This window comes from Triturus cristatus, chromosome 11 (genome assembly GCF_964204655.1).
Source record: "Triturus cristatus chromosome 11, aTriCri1.1, whole genome shotgun sequence".
Classification (NCBI taxonomy): domain Eukaryota; kingdom Metazoa; phylum Chordata; class Amphibia; order Caudata; family Salamandridae; genus Triturus; species Triturus cristatus.
Genome location: NC_140594.1, coordinates 89244593 through 89261154, shown reverse-complemented (window position 1 = coordinate 89261154; position 16562 = coordinate 89244593). Strand labels below are relative to the sequence as shown.

Sequence of the window (16562 nt, the reverse complement as noted above, 5' to 3'; positions counted from 1 at the left end):
TCACCACTCCTGGCATCAGTCACAGCGTATGTCCACTCCGGTGAGGCGTATCTTTGACACGGCACTCTTGTTCTCCGGGAGCTTCTCAGACCACCTCGGGCTTGCTCTTCGTCACTCCGTTCAGATTCAGACATTTCAGAAACTGGGGCAAGATCTCTATCAGGTGCCAACCTCAGGTTCAGCCGCCTCTGGCTCACGGGCCAAACCTCTTCTGCTCTCGTGGCACTTCTGTTCTCCCTTTGGGTACCCTGTGCACTACTTCCTTCCTCGGCTGAATTTGACTCTACTCCACCCAAAGCAATGCTTTCTCTGTTCGAGTCTAATTCGGGGCTTTGATTGACACAACCCCTTTCAGCTCGATCCAGTGTACAACCAACTGCGTCAGCAACCCTCACAGCTTGACTTGCCCTCTCAGATAGCCCTGCCACCTCAGCTGTATTTTCATTTACGAGGGGGGCTGTTCCTTCCAAGGGTGCTGGAACTCTGTGGGTATGGGAGGCATGCACCCAGTTCGGCAACCCTTCACACTTCACTGCCGTGTTCGTGACCAGTATTACCTGGTACGGGCCACACCAACGAACATCCAGGCAGCTCTTCTTCACATGTTTGCGAACAAGCACCCAATCTCCCGGGCACAGGTCGTGCGACAGGTCACCTGAGGCTGGAACAGTTGCTGCTTATACCTGCTGAGACACAGAACGGACTACGTCAGCCAGTCCCTTACAGTAGTCGAGAATTAAGTCATCAGTGATGCTAATTAGAGCAGTAGCAGGTATCACTGGTAATCGCATTGCCCTCCCCATCAGGATCTCATGAGGTGAGAACCCCGTTCTCCTATCTGTAACACTCCTAAGGCTAATGAGAACCAAAGGGAGTTCATCAGGCCATTTCAGAGATGTCGAAGTGCACACTTTTGCCATCCGTGCTTTCAAAATTCCATTAACCTGTTCAACAATCCCAGAAGCCTCTGGGCGTTAGCTGCAATGTAACCTCAGATCCACATTCAAGGCAGCACAGAGCAATTTCATGATCTCACTGTGGAAGTGTGTCCCTCTGTCAGACTCCAAAGAGGTCGGAAAACCGAACCTCGGGATAAGCTCCCTCAACAACAGTTTAGCTACAGTGAGTGTGTCACACCTACGTGTTGGGTAAGCCTCCACCCACCTTGAAAAGACAGACACCACAACTAAGATGTACCTCAATCCATTACACTTTGACATCTCAATGAAATCCAACTGCATTCTATGGAAAGGCCCTCCTGACCTTCCAATGTGTGTCAAGGTTACGGCAGTCTTCTTTCCTGCATTCATCTGTTGACACGTAACACACCTCTGACATACAGCTTCAGCAACCGTGCAAAATGTTGGATTGTACCACATCTGTCTAAACACTCGCACCATTGCATCCCTGCCAAGATGTACTGCACCATGTATCAATCTTGCCATTGGGCTCAACAGACTTTCCGGCAACACAGCTCGACCATCACTCGAGACCCACACATCCACATCTCCCTTCTCACATCCTGACCTCATCCAGCCATCTTGTTCTTGATCGGTAACCTCATCCTGCAATCGTTCTAGTTCCACCCAATTGTCTGCCATGGCTAACATCATGCTGAGCTTGGTTCCTTCTTGGCTTTCTCCAGTGTAACCTCCTGTAAATATGCATCCTTGTTCTGCACAGAAACGGGCAACCTCATCTGCATAATTATCGCCCAATGAAACAAAATCAATCCCTCTACTATGAGCAGAACATTTGACAACCGCAATTTCCTAGGGACACTGTAATGCTTCCAACAATTGTCTCACATATTCCCCATTTCTGATGGGCGAACCTGAAGATGTCATGAAACCTCTCTGTGACCATAACTGCCCGAAGCCATGAACCACCCCAAAATCGTACTGACTGTCAGTGTAGATTGTTATCCGGATCTGATCAGCAGTCAAACAGGCACGGGTCAAAGCAATGATTTCAGCTACTTGTGCGGAGTGTACTCCCTCTAAACAAGCAGCTTCAACAACTCCAGTGATGGTACATACAGCAAACGCTGCTCTTAATCGACCAACATTGTACCTTAAGCATGAACCGTCCACAAAGAAGTTTTCATCAGTATCAGGGAGCAGTTCATCAACAATGTCTGGTATAGGTTTGGTGCATAGTTCAGTCACATCGAGACAATCATGGTCCTCACAATCTTTACCATCTGCATTTGGAATGGGCATCAATGTTGCCGGATTCAAAACAGAACACCTCTTCAACGTCACATTTTCTGCGGCAAGTATAACTTGCTCATAGCGTGTTAATCGGTTATTTGTGAGGTGCTGTGTTTTGGTCCTTGTCATCAGCAGTTAAACAGAATGTGGTACATAAACTGTAAGTGGGTGTCCCATGACAATACTCTCACACCTTTCAATACTGACACCTGTTGCAGCAACGGATTTCAGACATCCGGGCAACGCAGAAGCTACTGGATTTAAAGTAGCTGATAAGTAGGCGACTGGTCTACGGACACCTCCATGGTTCTGAGTCAAAACTGACAATGCGCAACCTTCTTTCTCACAACAGAACAACGAGAAGGCCTTGTTGTAATCAGGTATTCCCAAAGCTGGAACACGACACATGGCCTCTCTCAGCCTTAAAAACGACATTAAACAGTCGTTGTCCCATGGTACCGGATCACTCACATCCTTGTGTGTCAGCCTCTGTAAAGGCTTTGCATCAAAGGAGAAATTGTGAATCCATTGGCGACAGTAGCCAACCATCCTCAAAAGCATTCTGACTTCTCTCTGAGTTGTAGGCACAGGCATGTTCATATTTGCCTCAAGGCGATCTGGTGACACCTTCCTCTTGCCCTTCTCAATTCTGTGACCCAAATACTGCACTTCACTCAGACAGTACTGAGGGGTGGGGTTGGCAGGCTGGCACATCCCCTGTCCTTATTTGGGGTTTCCGGCCAAGCTTCCCGACAGAGTGGGGGGTTGCAGTGGCCTGGGGAAGCTCACAGAGTTGGCATGCCTTTGAAGCTTCCCCCTGCCCATCCTGGGGGAGGAGATTTAGCACCTCGCCCAAGATGTGCATTGTTGCAGGTCCAGGAGAGCAGGGGCTCTCCTACCAAGGGGTCCAGCAACATGTCTGCTGTGTGCCAGCCTAGGCAGCCTCAGAACAGACGTGGATTGTAGGTTAGGTTTCAGGGGGCCTCTCTAAGATGCCCTCTGTGGTGCTTGGTACATTAAATCCCACACTGGCATCAGTGTGGATTTAATGTGCTGAGCAGTTTGATACCAAACTTCTCAGGCTTCAGTGCTGCCATTATGCTGCTGTGGAGTTCGTGTTTGACAAGCTCCCAGCACCATGTACTCTTAAATGGCAGCACTGCACTTACAGGGCCAAGTAATAGACCTGGGTACTGTAGGGGCACAGGGCTCCTGCCTCTGTGCCCACACCAATGGCATAGGGCACCCAGCTAGAGGGGTGGCTGATGTATGCCAGGGCAGTGTAGGTTGTGGGCATGGAACACAGAGATGTGTGCCATGTCGACTCTCTGTTTTGTCTTGTACCCAGACACTCAGCCTGCCAGGGCAGTGTGTGGGTGTTAGGGTACGGGGCCTCTAAGGGTAGCACAATGAGTTCTGCAGCCCTTAGAGGCCTTCCCTGGTCACAAGGCCCTGGGTACCTAGGGTACCCCTTACCAGGGGCTGAAATGTGGCCAAGGTTTGCCAATTTGGTTTTGAGGTTTTTGTTTAGGGAAGGAACATAGGCCCTGGGCACCTGATTGGCAGGAGTCCAGGGCACACTCAGTCAAAATACATTCAGCAATTCAGCAAAAAGTGGGGGCATACCATGCAACAAAGATGGCACTTTCTCACACTCACTACATCTAACATCCTCCCTTTCAGGAGGCCTTCAATATTTCTCGACAACCTGCACCATTCCGTTCGTTGTACTCGCAGCTCTGATCTCGAGATCTACTCTCTTCTGTCATGTTCCTAGAGACTGGTCAGTTTCCTGACTCACCTTGCTCCTAACTCTCTACAGTTCTCTCACACTGATTCCTCGCAGGCGGCACCCACATTCTCAAATCTGATCTTGACTCGGCCAAATACCATGGTCTTGTCGGTCTCACACCCACCTGTCCCCTAGAGGAGTCTGCGGTGGCTGGCAATGGCGTACTCCATTCTATAGGTCTTGGAGTCTCCTCCATCACGCTCGCTGTCCCGTTTCCCTCAGCCACACTCCGTGATCCTGTAGCTGACTGTGCTAGACTACCAACTCTCTCTTGGTCTGGATCGTAGACTGAAACAATGGGTCCAATGGTAACCAGTACTTTTAAGGTATCTGGTAACCTCACACCTCTCCCAACCTCTGTACTCGCTACAGACTAAATTCTCATGTCCTCCGTTCCTGTCGAGATTTTCCCTACTACTCTCACCTCTGACTGAGTCTGTAATCCACTAGTCCCTTCCGCTGGAGCCGACTTTCCTTCATAGGAATCTGGATTGAATGGAGGTGGTCTTCCAGACAACAACCTCTCTACGAAGCTGTCATCCGTATCACTATCATCCTCATCTACACTCCTTGCCTTCGCACTGTCTGTTTTCCCTAATAGCGGGTAAAATCTCCCTCCCTCAATCGTTTCCACTCTCCACCTCTTCTCTAGCGCATCCCACCTTGCATCCTGGAATGCCCGGATTGACTTCTTCACTCTTTCTTGACTTTTGTCTCTTTTCCTGTCATACGCTGCTCTGATCCATGCATGTAATGCCTCAAACTGTGTTGGTCTCAGCAGAGGTCGCAACGAAGACATCACAGATTTCAACTGATAAAACACATCCAACCTGAACGTACCATATGGTGGGAAAGTCAGTTCTCCCTCACCAGGAGTCATTTTATGCCAATTTTCAAGCCAAATTATAGTATGCAATCCCACATTCTTTGCCATATAATGCGCTGGAGTATCCTTGGGAGGGGCTTCTTCTGCCCCTCGAGTAACCACCTGTTCGTCACCTATACATAATTCTCGGAAAACCTAAAACATTTCATGATGAACAAGTTTTTGATTGTGCACAATGTTTTCGTTCACTTCCTGATGTCAATCCACCAATAGCAGCGCGACTCACACCAACTGACCTATCGCAGCGCAACACCTTCCTCCGCTCACAGCAGTTCCCTTCCTTCACAATTCGCGTCTCACCCTTGCATTCATCCCATTCACACCCTGAAGTAATTATCTGTCCACAAATGACCAGACAATCACTTCTCTGACTGCCTACGACAGTCTCTCGAAATTGTTGACCTCAAACCTGGCAACTGTCTTTCCGCGAAACGACCGGACAATCGCCTCAACTGATAGGCTTCAAACGCTCAATTTTCCACATACAACAACCCACGACCAGCGTCGGTTACTCACGCACTCACATATTTGCTTCCCCTATCTCGGTCTGGGTATTCGATGACGTCTCACGATTCCCTTTCAATGGTCAACAAAATCTACCTTGGGTGTCTTCTACACCACAACTTCTCAGACTACTCGTCGAGTCTAAGAATCCCCAGGCTGCGCACGCTCACAGCCTGATCTCACAATCACTCAACACTCACTCCAAATCCACAAGACATCACACAATCAAATCAACACCGCAATCTACAAAGTACATCACCCTATTCATACTCACTCCTCCACGAACTGCTGCTTTCCGCCGCACCGCTACTTTCCATCAATCTCCATCAACTGCAGTCGTCTGCCGCTCACCATCCGATGGGTCACCATCCCTTGAATTCTATGGGCCTCTAGAATCTCTTATCTTGATCTAGATCTCCCCTCACTATCAGAGATAACCATCCTACTCTGCTATCAACTAATGACGCCGGATTCTTATCTACCTTACCATCACCAAGAATCCTTTCAGGTCGCCAGGATCTTTTTATCTGCTAAATAGTGTAGAGGGGAGGAAATCAAATTTTAACATGTAATCAATAAATTTAATTTAATCTCTAAAGGACCACTGACTCCGAATCTCAAATTTTAGGAATTTATTACAACCAAGAATACCCGCACATACAAACACCTCAGTACAAGGGGAAGAAAATAAATGGGCCCTAATACAAAAGAGATTCTATGCAGGACCCTCATCCGACTCAGAATAAGAAGAATAATTGATTCCAGTAACATCAGAAATGCGATAATTACTCCAGTCTCTATATTAGAAGTCATTAGCCTAAAAGAAAATCAGTTAGTCTATCCCTAAGAGAGTAAAAAGGTGCCAGCAGTGAAGACTTCCTTAGAAGTGCACTCACTTAGTTAGAGCTCGCTCTAAGATGCTCCTTCTAGCTTCCCATCTAAGCCTCAACTGCTCAACCCTCGGGGCACTGTCCCTAATACAAAATCCCAAAAACATAGAACACGCCCTCTGGCACACCTCTTCAGCCAGGTCTTCTTCCAGTAGTTTTCCAGTGAAACTTATATCCCATCCAGCGATGGTTAGCTTGACCTTGGGCCCCAGGCACCTGCTCTGCCGAAAGTATCATCCCTAAATTCCGGTGTACTCCCATATTGGCTTCTCGTACCATCCTAACTCCTAAAACAAAGGGTTAGTCTCTCTAACGAGCTAAGTGTCCTTGCACCTGCAACAGAAACATGAGAGCGAGAAACTTTCCACTTCTCTAAGATTTTCTAACAACATGAAACCCAAAGCCTTACCAAGGAAAATCATTTTCGGCCTACAGCATTTAGATAACATAAGAAATGAACAGGCCTTTCTCTTTAAACATATATGTGATCAGGCCTTTACACAGTTTAAACACACACTTCTAAAATCACACTACAAGCATTCGTTTCATTACACTTTATAGATGAATAGGCAAACTACATGTGTAGACTTTAATATGGTGCACATTTAAACCCAATGCATCGCATTACATGAAAACCAATCATTATGCATTGACTAAAATAAATTTGCAGTAAACTACGATATTGCTCTTCATGAAAAGCATGGTTACATTTCTATTCATACTAATATAAGCAGATTTGAGTGATACATTACTAAGTAACACTTTGATACAATTTTGAATAATATGTGGGTGAGGACTAACAGTGAATATGATGCACCCCTACAATTTTCTGAATAACGTGGCGCTCTATCAAAACCCAGGGCACGTCCCGAGATATCCATCCACATATATAAGACCTGAACTCGAACCGGCTGTAGGCAATGCCTGTGACACAGACCGCGGCACCGGAGCGAAAAGTACACTTTTTATACACTCCAGTCCTGGCATATTTTGGTGCAAATCCAGTCTTGTTTCAGAAAAGTTTAACAGTCCTAAATTTAGACCCCCAAGTGGAGATCTCCTGCTGATGAATTGTCTGGATGCTTGGCAGATGTGAGCGCTATAAAACACAGGTTTTGCGCACATTATAACCTGTTCACTTTACATGCAATGTGCGCATTGAATCGCAAACTCTCCTAATTTTACCGCTTGATGACAAAACACTGGTGCGCCCTTTCTTTCATGTGAGATCAAATTACAGGGATATTACAGGCTGGATCTAACTGCAGAGAAAGGTCAGGTCTATATTCACCCGGGTGAAAACGCCATTGGCCAGTTACAGTTAATTTCGCTTTGATCCCAGCGCTGCGGCATGAGGTGTTGAGCATATATTGATCTGTTGTGGAGAAACTTGCGGTTGATTCTAGTGGCCTCTTGGAGCTGGCTGTTGATGCCTAATGGCGTCTACGGGCTGTGCCTAATTTTTAGGAGAATATTCTCGGCCGGCGCCCAAATCTTCTCAGAAGCCTACTGGTGCGATGCCGAATGTCGGGCGTTGCCAAATATTAAGGTCATATTTCACCTCTGCCTCTTTCTTCCACTGACATACTCTCCCTGCCCCTTTATGTCATTGACTCGTTTGCATCCCTTCTTTTCTTTTTGCAGTTTTATATTGCCCAATCTGGACCCAACGTTGTGGGAGCGCTTTGCACAAGCACCATTTACATTACAAAAGGACACATTGATTTTGTTTTGTTGTTTTCAGGCACAGGCCACAGGGACGTTAAGTGATTTGCCCACAGTCACAGGATGTTAAGTGAACGCCAAGACTAGAACTTGGGTGCATATTATCACGCACGGCGTTAAAATTATCGCCGCTTTAGCGGCAGTAAACTTCCGCTAAAGCGGCGATAATGGGCTTGATAATATGCCGCAGAGAATTCCAATAGAAGCCCATGTTGACACCAGAACATGGCCTTCTATGGGAATTCTCAAGGGCATATTATCAAGCCCATTATCGCCACTTTAGCGGCAGTTTTCTGCCGCTAAAGGGGCGATAATTTTAACGTAGTTTCTTGATAATAATATGCCCCATGGTGTCCCAGTTCCAAAGTCGGCAGTAGTGCCACATCCAGTCCCCTCTTTTTGTTAGTGTTTTTCTCGTTCTTTCTCTCTTTGCTGCTTTTGTCTCTCTTGATTTGGGTTAAAGTCTAACAATGAAAATAATAAGTACTAGTCCCAAAATATGAGTGGGACTGGGCTGCACACGAAAGCACTGCCTCAAATTAACCACTTCCTTATCAGTATCTCATCAGCTGAAATTCCCTTGCAGTCTCTCCAGCTGACACCTATACACCGACGTATCTTTAATTGATCTATTTATCGATGTGATGAAATCCACATGCCACAGCTGGATCCCTGAGAACCCCTGTGTAACTGATCATCTGATTTTCCACCATCAGTGGTACCTTCATTCTTCTAAGGGGACATCCAGTTCTTCATGCTGGTTTTCGCTGTGCAAGGGAATCTCGGGCCAATCACATCCCTGCAGTCCATTTCAGCTCAGACCAGGCTTGGGCAAAGCATGCAAGAAAATGGAGACCTTTGTCCCCGGGCTGAATAGTAAAATGTGGCCCTGTTTGGGATTCATTGGGCCCCTAAGGCTCTGGTGACACTGCGCCTGTTGCACTATTGATAGCAACGCTCTGCATAGAAACACCACCACCCACATAAAAAAATGCCACTACATTGCATACACACCACCAGCAGGCAGTGTCATGGTGTGATCTTGGACTTGCTCTACCACGGACAGTTCAGCACTCTCTATTGCGTCAAATTGCAGTCCCTCCCTCTTCGGCATTTGTTTTGGGAGAACCAGTTGATTAAACCTTTCTAGAATGGATGCGGAGGGTGGCTTCTAGTTGCTGCTTTATTATCACCAAGGTTGAAACATGTAAGCGAGCAGCGTCAAACCAACATAGTGATATTTCTTTTCTTTACAGAGCTGCTGGTCCTTCTGATATCCGGAGGCATTAGCCCCTGCATCCTAATTGAAACTCCGCACAAAGACATGAGCATTACCAGTGATCTGTCCAGCTTCACACAGTACCCGTTTAAAAACTTCTTCATAACGCCTTCCCTGCTGCCCAGCCTCAGGCAAGTTTTAATTGGTTTATTATTCCTGTTATTTCTCCTTCTTTTTTAGATCTCACCTACGCAGCGCACATGCGCTGCATAGGAAAAAAGACCTTTTGCAATTGAGTCACTTTTCGCCCTTAAAACGTGCACGCGTTGCATTGCCTTCAATGGCAACGCGTGCACGTCTGGCGATTTCCTTGCGGGAGCGAGCGGCAGCACCTTATGCTATCAATTATCGCGCCTTGCCGCTCGCTCCCGCAAGGGAAATCACCCAGGCCCCCTCCTCCTGCTGCCGCGCGCGCTTGTTGTTAATTAAAATGCCGTCTCTCGCGCGTTCCTCGCTAATCTCTCCCTTTCGATTTTTCGCTCGTTTTTGTTCTCTAAACCTCTCTGTATTTTTTCTGTGTTTGTGCCTTTCTTTCCTCTGCCTAATTACAAGCTTCATGTTTCTTTCTCTCTCGCCTCCTTTCCAATCGACTTCCTCTTCCCATTCTCTTTGCCCCTGTCTTTTCATTTCCTTTCCTCCACCCCCTCTCTCAACCCAATGTACCCCCTTCCCGTCCTTTGTGCTCAGGTGGGGGATGGGGCACCAGGACAGGTGTCTGTAACGTGCCCGTGTGGGGGCGTGGATGTTAGTGACAGATGGACATCTCCCCGCCCACCATCATCATAGCAGCAGCCAGTCCCCTGAGCGAGGCTGGCTCCCTCTGACTATGGTGTTGCTGACAGCCCGCGTGGCACTGCCAGGGAATCTCATGCATGGCCTGGCACACTCAGTGAGGATAGGGGCTTTGCCAAAGGAGGGGGTGGCACAATCTGATTGGCTGCCTCAAGGGATCACAGTGAGTGATTGCATGGCACGCAGAGTGACGTCAATGCGCTGACGCCGCTCTCATTAGGAATGTAGTTCCCCCTGGCACTGTCGATAGGGTTAAAGGACAGATGAAGACAACATGGGCAGCTTGGCACCCCCTGTGTGGGTATAACAGTTGTGAGTATCCATCTATCAATCAGCGTAGCTTAGACAATTGAAATAATGAAGCTCTAGAGATGCACCTCAGCCTGGCCTGCAGCACCTGCGGTACTGGGGCCAAGGGGGGCACCCAGGATCTGACCCCATACTGGGACCTGGCCTACAGGACCCCCTTCCAGTCCAGCAATGAGACGCACAACATCTGTCAATGCACCTCTGCCCTCACCTGCAGAATATGATGCTTTTTCAGTCTGGAATCACACGGCTCTGCCAGTGCTCCTGAGACCGAATGTCTCTTTAACTAGACTTCCTGAAACCCAGCCCAAGGGCTGTCACTGTGGCTCCCTCTCTGAGGAATCTGCTGCTCCAGAGTGACGCTTCTCCAGTCTTCAGGGTCTGTCTTTCTGCCAAACCCTTTGAATGTCTTCAAATCCAAGGAAAGTAACTCCTAGCATGTTGTCTTATGCGAAAATAAGCAAGTCGTCTCTTTTTTTCCAGTGGATTGCACAGGATGGGCCCCAACCTTGTTAGACACTTTGGAGTCCGAGGGTGCAAATTGCTGAAACGTGGAGTTGTGTTCCTCCGACTAAATTACCTTTCCTGAGGGAGGGGGTGGGGGGGTCACGCAAGGGACATACATGATTTGGAATGTGCCACCTGTGCCCTCCACGGACAACTGGTGCTTGGAATCAATTCTCATGGCCTTTAGAATATGTAGATTTTATCAACGAGTCGAGATTATTATATTGTATATTCTAGACAAAGTACTATCGCGTCAGCGCTGGACACATTGTAGCCGCAATGGACGGCGAACCTATTAGTCTAAAAATGAATTAAAAAAGCATAGTGTCACTGTAGTAAGTTTGTAAAGGTTTTAGGCTAAGGTGGAAATTGTTATACATTGTAGATATATGAGCAAACATACATATTAGTATTAGCTATCAACAGCTTTGGCTGTTTCTTGTTAGATCTCTTGTCATCAATACATCAAAAAGAGCTCAAATGAAAGAGTGGGGTTTGGGTCAGCCCTTTTCAACCATTGGCTATAAAGTATTGCTCATGGTTTCCCATGGCTTGGCTATGCTGTCCATCAAAAATGGCATTATGAGGAAGCTTATATCAACCCCTTTTCTTCCAATTAGATTTTAGCAACAAGATAAAATAACCCCTTTAATTAGATTTTAGCAACAAGATAAAATAATCCCTTTTGTTATGCTGCTGATGCATGGCTGATGTGTCTCTTGAAAGTGAGGTTCAGTTTGTGTCATTGATGAGTTTACTTTGCAGTACATTTATTGCTTGCTCTTTGGATGCATCCGCTCCTCATTTAAAACAAGCATTGGCATAGCCAATAGGTCTTACCTTTGGGACCTTATAAGTGTTTAGCCATGCAACACTTGATGTTGTTGCACCATGGATATTGTGCTGGATAACTAAACACTTATAAGGTCCCAAAGGCCTATTGGCTATGCCAATGCTTGTTTATAGATGGGATAAACTTGGGGGTGGGCAGTCAACAGCTAATCAACGTTTGTCTATTTTTATATAGAGTCTTATTTGTGCGATTTTACCTGGGATTCGCCGCTGTCCTCAAACTTCTGGGAAGATTCATAGTAGGATATCAATACACCAACCACCTATGTACTATTTCTGTAAGGAAACAACCCATAACCCCCACTGCCTTGGCTTCAAAAGGGGATTACAGACACATCAGCAACTCGTAGCACTGCTAACGCCAAACCCCACTCAAGTACTCTCCCCCTTCCCTTGTTAAACAAAAGCTCACATTCGCGCCCCTTCCCTGGAGTGAAGTGTCCCACTTGCTTTCTGCATACCAAAAGGCAGGCATAGGAAATGGCAGAATTAGGTACTAAGGGACCCATCAATCGCACACCTGCAACCTGTCCCATTTGGCGCCCTCCGTTGTGCTTCCACTCTTTAATGCACCCCTCCCTACCCCACTCCTGGCACTGGGAAGCACATCATCCTATTCACCTTTGGTGTTAATAGCCATAAAAACGTCTTGCCCTCCAATGCACACAAAATGACTAGGGGCATGGATTAGGAATTGTATGCCCTAAATCTACAATAGTAGAAGAGGTGTGTGATTTTATCACAGGCGACTAGTCATATCACAACTAGACAAAAACTCAAATTATAGTCACATTTGTAATAGTGTTGCAGGCGTGTATATATCACACTGGCCTTCCTGCTTAACGGCTTGCTCCATTCACATTAGTGCAGGCTATTCGCCACAATTAAATACAAAGCTAACATTCGCCAAGTCCCGAAAACACCACAATTTACTAGGTAGTATTCAGCATTATTTGACTGACAAAACAACAAATAATTTTATACTTATAACACTTTCCAGCTCCCTAAAAAGCCACTAGTGTCGAATCAGACATTTTCTATATCACCTCCACGGACATTTAGTTTTTTGCCTCTAGATCACTGTCATGTAAAATTTGAAATATGGGACTTGATAACATTATTTTTTTGGTTGTTGTTGCAAAATCTATTTTGTCGCTGGAGTTTACTACCCCTCACCATGCCCTTGCCCCGCCCCACCACCCCGCCCCGCCCCACTCCCTCGAGGAGCCGCTACTGCCCAGGATAATGTGCTGCATGTATAAATACTTATAAGGTCCCAAAGGCGAGACTGATTGCATTGCAAATGCTTGTTTAATTCTGAAGAGAGTTTAGCGTATTTTACGTGATGCTTGTTGTATGATTTACATGGCGATCACTTTCTGGGCTAGGCTGGTACACGGGCTCGAAGAGCCAATTCATAACCTTGGCTCGGCTCTGGCTCGGCTCGTTGTGTTGATTTGTTGGCTCACCCACCTCTACACATGACACACTGCTCCCTGTGTAACCATTGCCACAGCGTCCCCCAAAAGCTGCCAAGCTTTCACTTTGAGTGTATGTGACTTTTGCACCTTTTCTGGGTGTTTCTGTGCGACATTGAACACCTTTGCGTGCCACTGTCACGAGATGAACAATGCAGTTGTGGTCGTGTAAGGAGATTCAGATATTGCAACCCTGTGTGATATTATGTTCAATACATTTTCTTAAAACACTGACTAAGCTCCAAGAGTACTTACGCAAGGTCAGTCACATCCCTTTTGTACATGCTCAGTAACCATGCAGCCTTGGAGTTATGGGCCTGTTCTTTGTTTATAATGGGTAAAAACCACCAGTGGCTGTGGATGGTACAAGCACCAACAGATGCCGATGCTTTTGTAACATGCCCAGTCAGTGGTGGCTTTTTAAGCCAATGGCGTGTTGCACTCTGAGGCCTGCGAGTTCCTGTTAAATGGACTCAGGACAACTTCAGACGTTGCTACTCAAGTGATGCTTTATTTTAAGGAACAGCTGCAGCTTTGCAGAAGGATCAGGGGGGGCAGCAGGTGCTGTGCATTTTAAATAGGGGGCTCTTCTTAAAAATCAGCAAACATAAACACCTAATGCTAACTTTGGTGACAACAAAATGCAGGAGGAAAGAAAATGCCTCCACGTTGAGCCCCAAGTCCAAAGCCATATTACAGACGGGACATGTCCTCGGCCTCAACTAACTCAGAGAAGGTACCAGAGGAACCCATGACCCTTAACCCCAACACAGATGTGTCATGTTAAACACACACTGGCCAGGCATGCAAGTAAACCACTATCATGGACTAAAGTTACAGTAACCCACTGAGTGGAAAGCTGTTGGGAGTGGCGACTGAACAGAAATTACAAACCCTTCAGTCACTGGAATTACTACACCCTCTCAAGAGACTTATCCCCAAAAGGAACGTTTTTATTCTTTAAGAGCGTCTCTGCTTGTGCTCCTGGTCACATTGTTATCACTGTGGGGTGGGGGGGAGGGCAGGGATGAGGGGCTGAAACTCCCTGCAACTCTCAAACCAGCCTCATCTCCCCTCCCTGGAGCCAGAAGAATGGGAAGAGCCTCTCTGTGGAGGGTGTCTGCGGAAAGGTGCCGAGAAACTCCATGGAGTCAGCATTGTACAGGGACAGGCGCCTCCCCTCGTAGTCCAGATACACTCCCAGCTTCAGGAGCTTCTCACGCGGGGACAGAGGATTCATAGGGGAGGTGAGAGCCCAGTACTGACCATCATACACCCCCACAGCCCAGACTCCCCCCTCAGGTGTGCGTGTGAAGCATTCCTTCCTTTTCACAGACTCTGCTGCAACCCCCACATACCACTCTCCCCACTCCTGCAGCAGCTGCACCTCCCAGTAATGTCTGCCGGAGGTGAACCCCAAGCTCCCCAGCACACAGGGGTAGGAGGTGAATCTCTTGGGGGTGTCCGGCAGGGTCTGTTCTGTGTATGTCCATCTCACACGTCTCCCCCCCTCAGACAGGAGGAGCTTAGGATGAGCTGTGTCAGGATCCAGAGTCACCATCACTGCAGAGAAGAGGTTCATTATTAGAGATTTAATGACACAACTAAAGGTTGTAATTACTGCTTCTGTTTTGCATATGATTAATTTACACCACATCAGGAAGGAGCACGCTGCTAGAGAGGCATGGCACAAGACTTCTCAATACATGAAAGTGTGCATTCATCTAGAGTGCACACTACACCAAACAACACTATATAGACAGGACATTCTACTACACACTACACTGCCACACACACCATACTACACACAGACAGACACTGCGCACACTCTACTACACCAAACAGTGCAGCAGATAGGGCCCTGTACTAGTCAGTATACTGCATTAGAAGGTACAGAGTAAGGGATCTACTAGAAGGTGTACAGTACTAGTCAGTACTGCATTACATGGCACAGAGGTACTGAAAGGTAAACTGCACTAGTCAGTAAACTGCATTTGATGGCACAGAGTAACAGAGCTACTAGAAGGTATACTATACTAGTCAGTACACAACATTAGATGGCATAGAGTGACAGACCCACTCCAAGGTATACAGTACTAATCAGTACACTGCATTTGATGATACAGAGGGACAGAGCTACTAGAAGGTATACTGTAATAGTCAGTAAACTGAATTAGATGGCACAGAGTAAGGGAGCTACTAGAAGGTGTACAGTACTAGTGAGTAAACAGAATTAGATGGTACAAAGTGAGAAAGCTACTCCAAGGCATATTGTACTAGTTAGTGCTACAATAGATGGTACAGAGTGAGAAAGCTACACCAAGGTATAAAGTACTAGTCAGCACACTACATTAGAAGGTACAGAGTGACAGAGCTACTAGAAGGTGTACTGTACTAGTCAGTACACTGCATTGGATGATACAGAGAGACACAGCTACTAGAAGGTATGCTGTACTAGTCAGTAAACTACATTATATGGTACAGAGTAAGAAAGCCACTCCAAGGTATGCAGTCCTAGTAAAAAAACTACATTAGATGGTACAAACTGGCAGAGCTACTCCAAGGTATACTGTACTACTCAGTTCACTGCATTAGATGGAACAGAGTACCGGAGCTAATAGAAGGTATACTATGCCAGTCAGTACACTACATTAGATGGTACAGAGTGACACAGCTAGACGAAGGTATACTGTATAAGTCAGTACACTGCACTAGTTGGTACAGAGTAAGAGATCCACTAGAATGTGTACAGTACAAGTCAATAGGCTGCATTAGATGGGCCAGAGAAACAGAGCTACTCCAAGGTATACAGTTCTAGTCAGTACATTGCATTGGATGCTACAGAGTAACAGACTTACAAGAAGGAATACTGTACTAGTTAGTACACTGCATTAGATAGTACAGACTAACAGAGCTACTCCAAGATATACGGAACTAATCACTGCACTGAACGGTGTAGAGTGACAGAGCTACTAAAAGGTGTACTCTACTAGTCCGTACACTGCATAAGATGGTACAGAGTGAAATAGCTACTAGAAGGTATATTGTGCTAATCAGTATACTGCAGTAGATGGTACAGAGTTATTAGAAGGTATACTGTGCTAGTCAGTAGTAAGCCTGGGGGGAGTTCGCGTAGCGGCACTACGTGGAATTCCGCAAAGTTGTAAAAAAACGCTGCGAGCTATGCGGAGTTCCGCGAACATGAGGCGTTGCTTGCTCCATCCGTTCGCGATGCATTTTCGAAGTTTGGGAATGCATATTGCATGTTCGGGAATGCCAGTGCTGGGGCCAGCGGCGAAGGAGACACCAATCCGGAGGGAGCGGATGCCGCAGCT

At 46.7% G+C, this 16562-nt stretch overlaps 1 protein-coding gene across 1 annotated transcript in view; it reads right to left on the bottom strand.

Annotated features, from left to right (window-relative positions):
* Positions 1 to 13710: 13710 nt before the first annotated feature.
* Positions 13711 to 16562, bottom strand: part of LOC146783298 (E3 ubiquitin-protein ligase TRIM39-like) — a 178803-nt gene continuing 175951 nt past the window's right edge. The window contains exon 6 of the mRNA XM_085634416.1: positions 13711 to 14790. Within this exon, the coding sequence (XP_085490542.1) occupies positions 14282 to 14790 (509 nt within the window). The 3' untranslated portion in view covers positions 13711 to 14281. The remainder of the gene's footprint in view (positions 14791 to 16562) is intronic.